The sequence below is a fragment of the Harpia harpyja genome, chromosome Z, assembly GCF_026419915.1.
Source record: "Harpia harpyja isolate bHarHar1 chromosome Z, bHarHar1 primary haplotype, whole genome shotgun sequence".
In the NCBI taxonomy this organism is placed as follows: Eukaryota; Metazoa; Chordata; class Aves; order Accipitriformes; family Accipitridae; genus Harpia; species Harpia harpyja.
Window position 1 is genome coordinate 92,727,260 of NC_068969.1, and position 16,796 is coordinate 92,744,055.

Here is a 16,796-nt window from a genome sequence, read left to right on the forward strand (position 1 = left end):
AAAAAAAACCCCACAAACCCATAACCAAACTAATTTCTGTTCTTTACCATTTGAGGTGAGCTACACACACACAACATGGAACTTGAACATTCCAAGTGACAAATCAAAAAACAACGATGGGAGCAGTGTTTGGATTTTTGAGGAGGTAACATTTACCTGTCATTTCGGTGCCCATGACTGGAGTACGATTGTATCAAATATGTTAAAAAAAGCAAAACAATACATAAATAACAAAACAGGACAAGTTTTTATTAATAAACAGTATGATAGTGGGGGAAAGGAGAAAGGAGAATTGAAGCTCTGTTTTACAGCCAGTACAAAGATGATCTCTGAAGTCTTTTTTACACAAAAAGTGTAATTCCACAGAAGAGAACTGAAGTCATGCAAATCAGGAACCTTAAACCTCTTGATGCAGCTTCCCCACCCTTCAAGCTAACTGTCTAAAACAACCTTTGCTTCTCTCCATTCTAATGCTTTATTTCCTACTCCTATTTACCCATCCACGAGCTACAACCCAAGTCTCTGGGACTTTGAATACAAATAGTGTGGAAAAAGAAACTACAGTACATAATTAGTGTTAATACATTAAGAGAACATGTGCTAGAGGGACTGCTGACTGTATCAAAGACTGAACTCTGGAAAAAACTTCCTCCTCCTCCATAATTTTGTTTTTAATTCATTAATTCTCCTTCCTTCGCCCATTCCCCCAGGTATGCATGAGCTACCTCCAGATGAATGAACAATTCCTAAAGGAGTTTTCTCTTCGTTTTGGCTCAGCTGAGCAAGCTAAATATGTTCACAGTTGAAAGAAGAAGAACTTGGAAGGTATTTAAACATGGGTAAGACCCATATATTCTGCAGCTGTGAGACAGAAAGTGCTTCCTTACTGAGTAACTCATATTGAACAGGGTTCCTGCATCACGCAGCAATTCTCACACAGAAAGGCCGTCGAGGGTGGGGATGGGATATCACAGACAGTTACCTGGGAAGCAAAGGTGGGAGAATAGGAGGCATCCATACAGGAAGAAGAGAAAAAGGGGGTACCAAGTCCCAGCAGCATTTTCCCCTGGACTCTCATACACCGCTTGTCCCTGCCCTCCAGCGTGGCTCTACCCACTTCCCAGCAGCAATGGAAAGCAGGATCTGTCACGTGGGCTTGTAGATGCTGGATTTTCATGTCCCAGCAGAAGAGGCCTACCAGAGTGACTACCAAAGGCAAGTGTTATTCCCAGGCATTGACCACCCCACCAGACGTGGGCAGAGGAAGGTGACACTCCTGCTTGCTGCCGAGGGGCCTAGGGAAGGCTGTCTCCAGTCTGGCGCACCAGCTGGCAGCATGGCAGAGGGCCACCTTCCTGCTGGAGCTCCCTTTGCTGCACCACTGCATGGAGTAGCCAGCGACTGATGAGAAACAGCTATGCTGAGAAGCCCTCCTTCCCCACAGGAGGCTTCTAAACCATTTCCTTTGCCTTTCCCTTCCTTCCTCACGCTTCCCCAGCTTTTTAGTATCCTCACTGCCTGGGGGGCTGTGGATGAAAAAGGAATATCCGTACAACTATACCACCTCGCCTCTACTCCTTCAACCTGCTCTACCACACTCAGAAACACAAGCTGTCCTTCCCTTCCTTTGTGTCATCATTAAATTTACAAAACATAACAGAAGAGGCATAGTCAGAAGTCTGAGAACAACTCTCATTAACCACAGATCATTTTACTACTGAAATGCATCCTATGAAAACAACCACAACACACATACCAAAGTAATACAAAAATTTTACATTAATGCTGTTTTAAACTTAAGTATCATCAAGCATTTTCACTATAAACATAGAACAAAATCAGTTTCCATAGAAAATTGCTCTAAAGAAGTTTCTTGAATCCCACTGAAGTGGTGAAATATTCTGAAGTCACAGAAACTTCTTGTGTTCCTTTAATGAAAGAATTTATTTGGAGCCCATTACAGGGCTCTAAAAATGGTCAAAATCCAAATGAAACTATTGGTAAACAAATTTACTTTTTTCCTCCTGAATTTAAGGTTTGCAGAACTATAATGATTTTAACTTTCTGTTGATTACGGGTGGGAAAGGAAAGGAAAACTACTTCCTGCCCTGTATTTCTAAGTAACACTCGGTCTTTCACATCTGCTTTTTCCATTATAAGATATTTCTGGATTTAATTAATCTTTCTAAAAATATGCTCACAAACAACTGTAATCCATGAAGAGATAGTTTTCCTTTTTTAAAAGATACTATCAAGGGGAAGTAGCTTCAAAAGAAATACCCAACTTTAAGGTGTTGATTGAAAAAGTGACATCATATGCTATTAGAAAGATTGACAAGATCTGCTGTCACAGATTAATTAGATTCAGATAAAAGGAATACACAAGTAAAGTTTTCTCCCGTTCACAGCTTTTAAAAAGCATTAAGCCATTTCCTTGCACTTACTTTTGAGAGCTTGTGTGTGCTACTTTACTGAACTCCCAAAATAAAGGAAGTAAAACTATAGTGGCAAGTGCTGTCTCATCGCAAATGCAACAGTTACATGCCTGGCAGTACTTAATGGCAAAGCAAGCCACAGCATTTCACTTTCATTTTTTGTGTACATACTCTTGGGTCAACATATAAACACTGCCTACCCTCCCAGGCTCAGAGTTAATAAAGATGTTATTTGAGGTAGGCTGACAAGGTGTTAACTGATAGGTAACCACACCGGCATGAACAGGCAGTCTCCCATGACATGCTATCAACTTTGGCTACGGTTCATTTAATAATAATTTACTTCATCGATCACTTCAAATTCACCTTAGATCTCAAAAAATTCTACTCGCATTAATTAATCCTCACAACACTCCTAGACAGAGCTGACTGTCTCAGTGGTACAGACAGTGAAACAGGTCGAGGTCAGGTATTAAAGGTATGGTGACTGTATTGCTGCTGCCATTAAAATCAGGCCCTGAACGCAGAACCTCTATACTAGTGCTCTTATAAGCAATGCACTTCTTACATTGTTAAGAAAAAAAATAAGGAAAAACCTAGATGTAGCTTAAAATTTCCCTGTATCTCAATGGATGAGGAGATAGTGTCTGAAGTGGATCCATTACAATTAAGTCTTTTTTTTTTAATTCAAAAAGGTATGATTGCATTTTATCAGTCATCCAGTAGAAATTCATTGCAACTGAGGTTTAGGAGAGTTTACAGAATGACAAGTGTTATCTAACTTTTAAGTGATGGACTTCACAAATGTGTTTGCAATCATCTTCTAATATCTGGGGCCAACATTTCCTCTCTGCAAAATGCATGCTGCACACTACAAACTTCCTCTTACCTTCGTGCAAAAGAAAAGTGGGCTGAGGCACTGGGAGAGAAATTCCTAGGGCTATCTTGAGGACTGCTTCCTGTTGGGAGGGATACACAAAAAAAAAAATTATTAGGGGAACAGAAAAAAAAAGAACACACTGAAAAACATTCAGACATACTAATCCAAGCATTTCCAGGCAGGTTAGAAACAAATTTCAGAACTTCTTCTCTCACAGGCTCTGAGAAAATAGGCTCTGAACTAGAATGTTATTTCAACTCATATATTTCATTTGTATTTGACTTTTAGTTATTGGATTTTATAACTCATAGAAAATCCTCTATTTAGCCCTTTAATTTGAGAATTCTCAAATTAATTTGAGCATTGAAGTTTAAAAACACCCAGCTATTAGCTTGAAAGAAACATATTTTTAATGTCAGAAACAAGGTGGTTTTTTGAAATCAAACAAAACATTTGAAAGATAGAAAAATCATGATCGGCATGATTCAGCCCTTATACAAAGTCACTACAGCATTTCCACAGGGGCTTTATTGTCATTTTTTCATTGTTCTGTTTTTTTCTATCTCCAAAACAAACAAGACGACAAGACACACTGAATGAAATGTTTTTTCCCTTAGTTCTGTTACACCAAGGCATGGAAAGGCGACCACCCTCTGTGATGAAAAGAAGCAACTGCACATTGTGAACAGGTAACTTTAGGGTCTGTTACTTCTTCATATTAAAGCACCCAACCTCCTGCTGACCAGCATGAGTGCAGAAAGAAGGCAGCTTCTGAGAGCTGTTCCTGTCACCTCTGCCCCTCAGCACCTACAACTAGAGGAGACACAGTATCTGAAGAAGAAATAAAGATGACCCCTGAAAAACAAAACAAAACAAAAAACACAACAAAAGCTAAAAGGATTTGATTTAAAGTAGCACTGGCACATATCTAAAAGACAATCTTTCCTTAAATAGGGAACAGAGTACAACAACAGTACGTTAAAGTAATGTAATTATTGTAGCATTTTATTTTTGGACATAAATGAGACCGCAACATTAAGCAACAGATTAAAAAAAAAAGTTCCTGTGTACGCAGTTAGAATCAACATTTAATTTCTGAGGAGAAAATTACTACGACATGTGAAAAGGCCAGTACAATAGATTAAGTCCTTAGAAGGACTTCAAGTGGCCTTGATTTCTACTTAAATTTTTGAATTAACATTGCATTTATCATAGTGATGTGCTTAACAGATCCCATTAATTCTATACAAGAAAGCATAATCATGGATCCATTAGGTAGCAAACAAATGCAAAGAACACCCACCTCCCTACCTTTTTTTGGCTAGAAGCAGATGCAAGCTACTTTTTGAGCTGTGCTTAAATCACATCTTCACAGCTGCTCTTCCCATGGCCCCAAGAGACAAGGATTCCACTCTCACTGGCCAATACCTCCAACTTTTTTTTTTGCTCATTTATCTAGCACAGCTGAATTATGTTCTTCCAACATTCCCTCCTCCCCCTCAAAACCCCAGCTTCTTCATTACCCTTCAGACACTTCTGAGGGCCTTGATAATTTCAAGGTGGCAAGGATTTTCATTCCCTGAAGGTGGGGAGGGAAGCACAGGGAATCTGAAGCCACACATGTGGCACAGATTTCAATCTTTATTTGAGGATCAACACAATTTATTCTTGTCCTGCATGAACTGCAAACACCAAATTACTGAGAGCAACAGTTCATTTAATTTAACAGCTAACTGGGTTTCTTTTGTTGCTACCAGAGCTTATTTAATAAACTTAAAAAAAAATGGTTTTTTTAAAAAATTGTAGCACTGTGCAGATAAAACATTGTCACAAACTTCAGCTACTGCACCAGAAAAATTAGCAGTCATTTGGAGTGTGTCGTGGACTTAGGTAAGAGCAAATAATAATAATTTAAAAAAAAAAGAAGAAAAGACAAAGAAGCTACCTTAAACTCTGGCAGAAGAGCAGAGAATGAGGCTTAATGTGGTGAGATGTAAGCAGCTTTTGACAGGAAATAATTTGACAAACCAGCATATAGGAGTTTGTAAACTAATTCCTTTGATAGCTATTTTAAAGTTATATATGGATATAGACACATATTTAACAGATATCAAGAACATGCCTAACCATCCATCAGTCGGTCAGAACATATTTGTAAACTTCACACAGAAGCAAAAAACCTGGTGGAAGAATGCAGTAATTTTATAGCCATTACAATGGATTTGAGGAGACACAATGCTGCAAACCACCTCGCTAGAATCAACACACATCACTTCCTCACAGACAAAACCTGAAGAAGTCAAAGTCTTACTCAGGAAGAGCATCAGATCCTGTTATTAGGAAAATCAATTTGCAAGCACTATTTCCAATAGCAAATGAGCTTTTAGAATAACAAAACTGGTAAAGCTGTATACATAATAACTGGATACTAAATTCTGTGGGTTTATCTAGAAGTCTAAGAACTCAGACAAGCTTTGAAACAGAGAATGAAAATCCAAACCCCAAACGACTGGAGAAACAGCTAGTGCTATTGCGGGTTTAAGGTGTGGTGTTCTAGAAAAGCAAGACAGGTCAGAAGCAGAGTCCTATACGTGACCTTCATCCATCACAGCATTCATCCACCCATCTGCAAGTCAATACCTGGGAGACTTTCAAATGAAAACCAGTGCCAGTTAATTCTCTGTCCATATGTGCAGTGCTTGCTTATTAGTCAAATCCTGCTGTTCTCTGGGATCTGCTGGCTGTTACATGTTTTAGTCCTAGGGTATCTCTACGCTGTTGAGATTACTGTTGACATTTCTGACCTGGTAAAGTAAACCTGACTGGTGGTCACGCATTAGGTAAGTAATTAACTCCAGCACCCTCTGGGAGACACAATGAATAGGCAATCAACATACCAAAACAATACCTCATGACAACACACAGGGTAGCTCATTTTGCAAGCAGCTATTGTTAAGAAAACTGTATTGAGACTAATTAAATTGTGATTGTTTTGTAACTAGCTTCAAGAAGTCCTGCGTCTTTGCCACAGAGGGAAGATGTTTTAAATCTTTTAAAAAGGCATTTGTTACAGTCACTGTATATTATTAATGTATTTTTAATAGCTGTCTACTTACAAAACAAAGTTTCAGATGCAATGACTTTCTGTTAGTACTGAGGGAATAACAGATTAATGATAACTGTTATCCCAAATTCCTAATGGATCAAAGACAAATCCATCTTGAAGTCTTGATGTCATTATTTGATGGTCTTTTAAAATGAATCACAGTACATCAGCACCACAGTACTACAACATAACAATGGGTCATACGTTCCTCTGTGTCAGTTTACTTGGTGGTGAACCCACACTGTGAAGTGAAAAATACAAGAAATGATCCATCAACAGTTACAGGTCTGACTTTCATACCATAACAAACAGTGCCAGTCAGCAGGTGCTTTCCACTGAGATCCACTCACAGGTGAGGAGCTCAAGCTACTTCAAAACCTAGATTAATTATGCTTCACACCAGCAAACAACTTTCCCCAGTAACAGCAAGGAAGGTTTGAATAGCCCTTAAATCTGTTTGCCAAGATGCTTTGCATGTTCTGACCACTACTTAAAATACTGGCAGTGCTGTGTTTTAATGGGATTTAATTTAAAAGTCAGTTGTATCTGCATGTAACTTACCACTTACACTTTCCTCTCCTGTTCCTAAACTAGTAGATGCTCTGAAGTTGCTATAACAGTTTTACTTTACCCAAAAGCAAGACTAAATAAAAAGTTTTATATTAGCAAAACCATTTCTATTATTCTACGTGACAACAGCCAGAATTGAAATATTGTATTATTTTCCTTTCCGTAAGTATCAGTTTTCTGTCAAAAAACGATATTTAGAACCCCGCTTTAATCTTTAGCTTTCAGCATTCCCATACTTCACCATGAAAACACATTAAGCCTTCATTCATTTAGAAACCTTGTCCTCCTTTCCCCAAAATCCAGTCAATGCATACTATATATAGCTAAAGCAGAAGAGCACAGAAGCTGTGCATGAGAGAGATTCTTGTTTGCTTCAAATACACTGTAGTAAGCCAGTACTCATTATCACCTACATTGGACAAAACCCACAGGATTAACGTTAAAAATCCAGGGAAACTAAATTTGATGCACACACACAAATGCCTCCAGTGTGATTCAAACCCTAACACAATTAAAATACCTGGTGCAAACAGCTTTGTTCATTACTATACTTCAATGTAACTAGCTGAAGTATGTCTAACGAACAAAATTATCTGATGCAAGCAGTAAGTCCTAATGTAGTGAAAGCAGAATATTAGCAGTCAGCACTCTAACAGTGTCTGCCTAGAAAAGTCTAAAAAAAAAAACTAGAAAAAAGGATTACAAGTGGAGGTAAAACCTCCTTGGCCTTAAAATTTTGCTTTAGGCACTTGCATCATGTAATCCCATTCAGAAATTTATTGAATCCAAAAGGAAAGGTCATGTTTGTCCCTGTCATACTTAGTGGATGATTCTTCAGGAACCCTCATGTTCTGGTATATATGGCGAGCATGTATTTCTCTTCCCATTCCATGAAGAAGACACCTCTGGACTGATTTAGATAACAATACAGGCTTTTCAGTCTTCCTGTTGCTAAAGCAAGCAAGTAATAGTCTTTCAGTCTTACACAAAAAGTTCTCACATTCTATCCTACCAGCCTTTCTCCCCACATGATCCCATCTGAACATGTATGACCATAAAAGCATGCAGTATTCCAGATAAAATCTAACCAGTACATTGTACAGTGGCATGAAATCTTCCCGAATTCAATTAAAAATTACTTCCTTTACACATGTTCAGAGATTTGACTTTCAAAGGTATGCTAAACTGGTCCTTGCAAACATCATCTGATCTAGAAAATACAGTCAGGTCCTTCCCTAAATTCCTTACAATAGATGAGTCCACAGCTTACAGCAGACATTTCTGTTACTGGTCCTCCAGCACAAAATGCTGGATGTTGCTATGTAATTTCATAGTTTTTTATTTCCAGTCCTTGAGATCATTCAGTCACTTCAACGCAGTTTCCCAATGCTGTTTCATACTGGATGTCTTCCAAATTTACATCAGCCACAGTAATTTTATGCCAATGTCACTTATGAGAAGAATAAAACGTTTTGCCCACAAACCCAAAACCTGTGGACTCTACTGATAAACTCCGCTCCCACTTTATAATATTTCTCATTTTAGCACAACCCCTCTTCTCCCCTTTAAACAATTTCCTACTTATCTTGCAATTCTTGTCCTAGTACTTGTCATCTTAGTGGCACCACATGAAACATTTATGAAACTACAGACAAGTAAGATTTACAGCATTGCTCCTAACAGCTAAATCTTGTTCTTACAGCAGACACAATTAAACAGCACCACATGTGACTATTAATCTTTAGGGGTTAGTATCACCCACAGGAACAAGGTCCTGCGACTATTGAGGTGGGGACACCTGAATGCCCTGACTTTCTGAGATTATAATCATTCACTTTGCAGTCTGGGTGGTGCAGATGACCTACCTACACAGCAGCAGGCAGTCAGCTGGAAAAGCCCATTAATGACCAGGGCACCAGATGTTGTCCAAGCTGATGCTGCAACCCTTCGCTTCCCACAATTCTGAATGTACCCACAGTTCATGCAAAAATTAAAAGGATCTTTCAGCAGGTTTAACAGCTTCCAGCCCAGATACTAAAGGCAAAGGACGTCCAAACAACTAACCTAAGACAGTTGCTAATAATGATGAAGGTCTGAACCCAAAGAAGTGACCTGGTATAGATTTGTTTTCTATTTTCATAAGAAGGAGAAAGACTTTAAGTAGCAAAAGCTGAAATGCTTGAAATCTTTTATGATCTTTGCACGTATGCATAAGGCGTAGTGAGAGACTTCAGCTGCAAACTAAAATCCAACTTTCCACCTACACAAATTATCTCTGCAGGTAGCTACAGGTCCCGCACAGAGGAAAAGGGTATTATATGTATTGTATTAGTAATTAATGTCTATAACAGAGTGTCCTGGGTTCAGCTGGGATAGAGTTAATTTTTACAGGAACCTGGGAGGTGGGGGGGGGGGGGGGGGGGGCATAGCCGGGGCAGCCGACCTGAACTAGCCAAGGAGCTATTCCATACCATGTGACATCATGCTCAGTATATAAATGGGGAGCGGGCTGGGGGGAGGGCTCGGGACTTTCAGTGGCAGAGCGTCGGGTTCCGGGTGGTGAGCAGTTGCACTGTGCATCACTCTTTTTGTATATTCTTTCATTAGTACCGTTGTTGTTGTAACCTTTTTTTTTTTTTTTTTTGTGTGTTGTCCCAGTAAACTGCCCTTATCTCAACCCTCGAGGTTCCAGTTTTTTTTAATTTTCTCTCCTCCATCTCCTCCCTATCCCACCGGAGGGGGGCGGGAGGAGTGAGCGAGCGGCTGCGTGGTCCTTTGTTACCGGCTGGGCTGAAACCACGACAGTCCTTTTTGGCGCCCAACGTGGGGCTCGAAGGGTTGAGATAATGACAGATCTGGCCAGAGCGTGTTGAAACAAATTTGTCATACGCATTTCTTATATTAGATAAGTAGATGTTAGTCACAATGTTGATTCATTTGTTTACATGGTGGCGTTTTGTAAGTTCTTATGTGCTCTATGTATTGCCTGTAGTCACATTTCTCACCTCTGGAAGAGTGATTGGGATTATCATTTTGCTGTACTGGGCAATGTCGACTTGTGAAATGATTACATCACTGGTCATGAGGTTAAGCTGGTATCTGTATGAGGCAGTGATATCATTTCCATACTTCGGGCACCTTCTATCGGATTTTATTGGTAATTACACTCACTCCATGGGGAAGTTAGGGGGGGATACTTCCCCCCGTCCGTTCGCCTCCCTTCTCTCCTTCCGACTAATTACAACAGCTTTTGAGAATTTTGAATATCCTTGGGATGCGCAAGCCAGTGTGCTGTTAGTGCTATGCCTCCTGAATATGTTTCAGGTCTTGTTTAGGGCTACAAAAAGGCTCTTTAAGAGTACCACCCAGAGATCTGCCCCAAAGCTGGATATTCATGAGTGGCACGGCATGTGGGAGGATATGGGCAGGTATCTAGAGAACTTCTCACCTCCAGTGGCCTGGAAGTTCACTCCCGAACAACTACAGAACCATCATGAAGTGGTAGATTATTTGAAAGAAAAATGCTGTGGCTATTCCAAAGACGTACAACTCGCTGCACTGTGCTGGGCCCTGGCCAGTATCTACCAAACACTGCTTGATATTAGGCAGCACCCTCAGGGGGAAAAAGGGGAAAAGATGAAAAACAGGACAACAGGCAGTGTGGCTACCCCAACCCCGGTGACAGATACTGCGGCTACCCCAACCCCGGTGACAGATACTGCGGCTACCCCAACCCCGGTGACAGATACTGCGGCTACCCCAACCCCGGTGACAGATACTGCGGCTACCCCAACCCCGGTGACAGATACTGCGGCTAAACCAGAGAACCAACCTGTGCCAGTATCAGTCGCCCCTGTACAGAAAAAGAAACACACAAAGAAATCAGTTCGCTTAGTGAGAGATGAAGATGAACCAGGGTCATCGCGAGAACAGGAGGAAGAGGCAGAACCTGAAATAATTACCCGATCTCTATCCCTGAGTGAGTTGCGTGACATGCAAAAAGATTTTAGCCGCCACCCAGGTGAGCACATTGTTACCTCGCTGCTCCGATGCTGGGATAATGGGGCTAGTAGTGTGGAATTAGAGGGTAAGGAAGCCAAGCAGTTGGGATCTCTGTCTAGGGAAGGGGGCATCGACAAGGCGATTGGGAGAAAAACACAAGTCCTCAGCCTCTGGAGGCGACTTCTGTTAGGTGTAAAGGAAAGATACCCCTTCAAGGATGAAGTTACATGTCACCAAGGCAAGTGGACCACCATGGAGAGAGGTATCCAGTACCTGAGGGAATTAGCTGTGCTGGAGGTGATTTATAATGATCCAGAAAATGCGCAGTCACCCACAGATCCAGATGAAGTCCAATGCACACAACCGATGTGGTGGAAGTTTCTACGAAGTGCACCACCAACCTATGCCAACTCATTGGCAGTAATGTCCTGGAAAGAAGGCAATGGACAAATGGTGGATGAATTGGCTGTCCAACTCCGACAATACGAAGGAAGTCTCTCTTCCTCCCTACGGGCCTGTGTCTCAGCTGTAGAGGAATTGTCCCGAGAGTTCCAGCAATTCAAAGTGGATATGTCCTCCTCCCCACCTGTACAGGCCCACATCGCAGCTATTGGGAGTAAGCACTCCTCTGCCCAAGAGAGAGGAGAGAGAAAGTACACATGACGGGCTAACCTGTGGTTTTACCTGCGTGACCATGGAGAGGACATGAGGAAGTGGGATGGAAAACCTACCTCAGTCCTGGATGCACGGGTACAGGAGTTGCGAGAAAAAGCAACCAGAAAAGAGGATTCTTCTTGGAAAGCTGCTGCTCCAGTTTCCCGTGAGCAGTCCCCCAGACGCAGTAGATGGGCTGATGCCATTTCTGATCCTCTTGAAGGGACTTCTGATTCATGTGTGCGAAAAGTGAGTAACGGATATTCTAACCAGGATTAGAGGGGCCCTGCCTCCAGCCAGGTGGAGGAGAGGGACAACCGAGTCTACTGGACAGTGTGGATTCGATGGCCTGGCACGTCCGACCCACAGGAATATAAGGCTCTAGTAGACACTGGTGCACAATGCACCCTAATGCCATCAAGTTATAAAGGGGCAGAACCCATCTGTATCTCTGGTGTGACAGGGGGATCCCAAGAGCTAACCGTATTGGAAGCTGAAATGAGTCTAACCGGGAATGAGTGGCATAAACACCCCATTGCAACTGGCCCAGAGGCCCCGTGCATCCTTGGTATAGATTATCTCAGGAGGGGGTATTTCAAGGACCCAAAAGGGTACCATTGGGCCTTTGGTATAGCTGCATTGGAGACGGAGGAGATTGAACAGCTGTCTACCCTGCCTGGTCTCTCTCAAGACCCTTCGGTTGTGGGGTTGCTGAAGGCTGAAGAACAACAGGTGCCAATTGCTACCACGACAGTGCACCGGCGGCAATATCGCACCAACTGAGACTCCCTGATCCCCATCCATAAGCTGATTTGCCAATTGGAGAGCCAAGGAGTGATCAGCAAGACTCACTCACCTTTTAATAGTCCCATATGGCCCGTGCGGAAACCTAATGGGGAATGGAGACTAACAGTAGATTATCGTGGGCTGAATAAAGTCACGCCACCGCTGAGCGCTGCTGTGCCAGATATGTTAGAGCTTCAGTATGAACTGGAATCAAAGGCAGCTAAGTGGTATGCCACAATTGACATTGCTAATGCATTTTTCTCCATTCCTTTGGCAGCAGAGTGCAGGCCACAGTTTGCTTTCACTTGGAGGGGCGTCCAGTACACCTGGAATCGACTGCCCCAGGGGTGGAAACACAGCCCCACCATTTGCCATGGACTGATCCAGGCTGCACTGGAAAAAGGTGAAGCTCCAGAACACCTGCAATACATTGATGACATCATTGTATGGGGCAACACAGCAGCAGAAGTTTTTGAGAAAGGGAAGAAAATAATCCAAATCCTTTTGAAGGCTGGTTTTGCCATAAAAGAAAGTAAGGTCAAGGGACCTGCACAGGAGATCCAGTTCTTAGGAGTAAAATGGCAAGACGGGCGTCATCACATCCCTATGGATGTGATCAACAAAATAGCAGCTATGTCCCCACCGACTAATAAAAAGGAAACACAGGCTTTCTTAGGTGTTGTGGGCTTTTGGAGAATGCATATTCCAAATTACAGTCAAATTGTAAGTCCTCTCTACCAAGTTACCTGGAAGAAGAATGATTTTAAATGGGGGCCGGAGCAACGACAAGCCTTTGAACAAATTAAGCGGGAGATTGTTCACGCAGTAGCTCTTGGGCCAGTCCGGGCAGGACAAGATGTTAAAAATGTGCTCTATACTGCAGCTGGGGAGAATGGCCCTACCTGGAGCCTCTGGCAGAAAGCACCTGGGGAGACCCAAGGCCGACCCCTGGGGTTTTGGAGTCGGGGATACAGAGGATCCGAGGCTCGCTATACTCCAACTGAAAAAGAGATATTGGCAGCATATGAAGGAGTTCGAGCCGCCTCAGAAGTGGTTGGTACTGAAGCACAGCTCCTCTTAGCACCCCGACTGCCAGTGCTGGGCTGGATGTTCAAAGGGAAAGTCTCCTCTACCCATCATGCAACTGATGCCACGTGGAGTAAGTGGGCCGCACTGATCACACAACGAGCTCGCATAGGAAACCCCAGTCGCCCAGGAATTGTGGAATTGATCACGGACTGGCCAGAAGGCAAAGATTTTGGAATGCCGCCAGAGGAGGAGGTGACATGGGCTGAAGAGGCCCCGCTGTATAACAAACTGCCAGAAAATGAGAGGCAATATGCCCTGTTCACTGATGGGTCCTGTCGCATTGTGGGAAAACATCGGAGGTGGAAGGCTGCTGTATGGAGTCCTACACGACTAGTCGCAGAAACTGCTGAAGGAGAAGGGGAATCGAGTCAGTTTGCAGAAGTGAAAGCCATCCAGCTAGCGTTAGACATTGCTGAAAGAGAGAAGTGGCCAGTGCTCTATCTCTATACTGACTCATGGATGGTGGCAAATGCCCTATGGGGGTGGCTACAGCAATGGAAGAAGAGCAACTGGCAGCGCAGAGGTAAACCCATCTGGGCGGCCGCACTGTGGCAAGATATTGCTGTTCGGATAGAGAAGCTAGTGGTAAAAGTACGTCACGTAGATGCTCATGTACCCAAGAGTCGGGCCACTGAAGAACATCAAAACAACCAGCAGGCAGATCAGGCCGCCAAGATTGAAGTGTCTCAGGTGGACCTGGACTGGCAACATAGGGGTGAGCTATTTATGGCTCAGTGGGCCCATGATACCTCGGGCCATCAGGGAAGAGATGCAACATATAGATGGGCTCGTGATCGAGGGGTGGACTTGACCATGGACACTATCGCGCAGGTTATCCATGAATGTGAAACGTGCTGCAATTAAGCAAGCCAAGCGGTTAAAACCCCTGTCGTGTGGAGGGCGATGGCTGAAATATAAACAGTGGGAGGCCTGGCAGATTGACTATATCACACTCCCACAAACCCGCCGAGGCAAGTGCCATGTGCTTACAAGGGTGGAAGCAACCACTGGATGGCTGGAAACATATCCTGTGTCCCACGCCACTGCCCAGAACACTATCCTGGGCCTTGAAGAGAAAGTTTTATGGCGACACAGCACCCCAGAAAGAATCGAGTCGGACAACGGGACTCACTTCCGAAACAACCTCATAGACGCCTGGGCCAAAGAGCATGGCATTGAGTGGGTATATCACATCCCTTATCACGCACCAGCCTCCGGAAAAATCGAACGATACAATGGACTGCTGAAAACTACATTGAGAGCAATGGGGGGTGGAACTTTCAAACATTGGGACACACATTTAACAAAAGCCACCTGGTTAGTTAATACTAGAGGATCTGCCAATCGGGCTGGCCCTGCCCAACCAAGACTTCCACATACTGTAGAAGGGGATAAAGTCCCTGTAGTGCGCAGGAGAAGTATGTTAGGAAAGGCAGTCTGGGTTAGTCCCCCCTCAAGCAGAGACAAACCCATCCAAGGGGTTGTTTTTGCTCAGGGACCTGGGTACACCTGGTGGGTGATGCAGAAGGATGGGGAAGTTCGATGTGTACCTCAGGGAGATTTGATTTTGGGAGAGAATAGCCAGTGAATTAGGCTGTATGATATTTAACTGCTAAATAACCTGCCAATGTATGTCATTGTGTCTATAGTGTCTATATGCCATATCAAGGGTATTACTGTAAGAATTACCCAAATGACTGAAGGATGGACTTTGAAACCGAGCCAAGTACAACAGTGGTAGAACTTGAACTGGTGCCCAGCAATTTCCTCAAGATCAGCCTCTTCGACCTGCAGGCCAAGGGTGTGGGTTGCACCAAATGTACCAGCCACAAGTTCCAGAGGCAGCATACAACAACCTAACACCTCACACCATCTCTCTTATCCTGAAGAACTGTTACAACAGATGGAGCCCCAAAGTCATGGACTAAATAAAATTGATGGACACATTGGAGGGATAGCCCATCGACTAAGGGAATACTATTGGGGGGGGGGGGTGTCCATATATATAAGACAAGGAAAATGATAGTAGTTGATTGGAAAATGTAAGATCTGGGCATGATGTAGATGGTATAGAATAAGGGGTGGATAATGTCCTGGGTTCAGCTGGGATAGAGTTAATTTTTACAGGAACCTGGGAGGTGGGGGGGGGGGGGGGGGGGGCATAGCCGGGGCAGCCGACCTGAACTAGCCAAGGAGCTATTCCATACCATGTGACATCATGCTCAGTATATAAATGGGGAGCGGGCTGGGGGGAGGGCTCGGGACTTTCAGTGGCAGAGCGTCGGGTTCCGGGTGGTGAGCAGTTGCACTGTGCATCACTCTTTTTGTATATTCTTTCATTAGTACCGTTGTTGTTGTAACCTTTTTTTTTTTTTTTTGTGTGTTGTCCCAGTAAACTGCCCTTATCTCAACCCTCGAGGTTCCAGTTTTTTTTAATTTTCTCTCCTCCATCTCCTCCCTATCCCACCGGAGGGGGGCGGGAGGAGTGACCAAGCAGCTGCATGGTCCTTTGTTACCGGCTGGGCTGAAACCACGACACAGAGGTATTATATATCTGCTGGATACATTGTCTTTTTCCTACCCCCTTTTTAACCCTCAGTCTCAGACCTTATACTGCTCTGTGTGCTCCCAAGCCATGGATTACTTACTGCTCTAATAGCTCTCTACTATAGCCCACGAGCCCTCATGGTCACTGTTGCTTACAAATGTATCTGCCCTTTCTTTGACAGGTGCTACTTGTGCACTATTTGCACCCTGCACAATATACTTACTTCATCAGCGTGGTGCTGTCTCACTTGTCTCTCCCTCCCATCCTACCACATGGATCTGAGAATGACTGAGACGGTAAGGCTACCAAAAAACTTTACATAAGTATTCAGTGTTTGTCCAATACAGCTTGCATCTGTAAAGATTAACAACAGGCTCCTGTGTAGGAACAATCCTCTATTATTGCCAGAGCAAGCAATGAAAATTGGGGAGCGGGAGGAGAAATTTGCCGAGACCTCTATATGACTTTCTCATATGGGGCAATTATTGTCATCCTAAACTTGGGCCACTGCTCCTACTCAAAGGATGTCTTTCTAAACTAGAGAACAGCTGGTGCCTTCAGTTCAGAGTGCATCAGGGACAAAAACAGGATTACAAGGAAGAACACTGGTATAAAAATGCACCTCAAAGAATTATGATTATGTTCAAGAGGCTCTTCTTTTAAAATGGAGTGATACTGCTCACATCCAATCTGCTACAGCCAACTCCAATCCAGATTGTTATGATT

General features: G+C 43.2%; 1 protein-coding gene across 14 annotated transcripts in view; it reads right to left on the bottom strand.

Annotated features, from left to right (window-relative positions):
* Positions 1 to 16,796, bottom strand: part of MAST4 (microtubule associated serine/threonine kinase family member 4) — a 319,996-nt gene that overhangs the window by 64,901 nt on the left and 238,299 nt on the right. For 7 of the 14 annotated variants that reach the window (XM_052776787.1, XM_052776785.1, XM_052776791.1 and 4 more), the window contains 2 exons: positions 3,325 to 3,394; positions 157 to 177 (listed from right to left, as the gene is read on the bottom strand). In XM_052776787.1, the coding sequence (XP_052632747.1) occupies positions 157 to 177; positions 3,325 to 3,394 (91 nt within the window). The remainder of the gene's footprint in view (positions 1 to 156; positions 178 to 3,324; positions 3,395 to 16,796) is intronic. The other 7 variants (XM_052776790.1, XM_052776788.1, XM_052776789.1 and 4 more) reach the window with 1 other exon arrangement.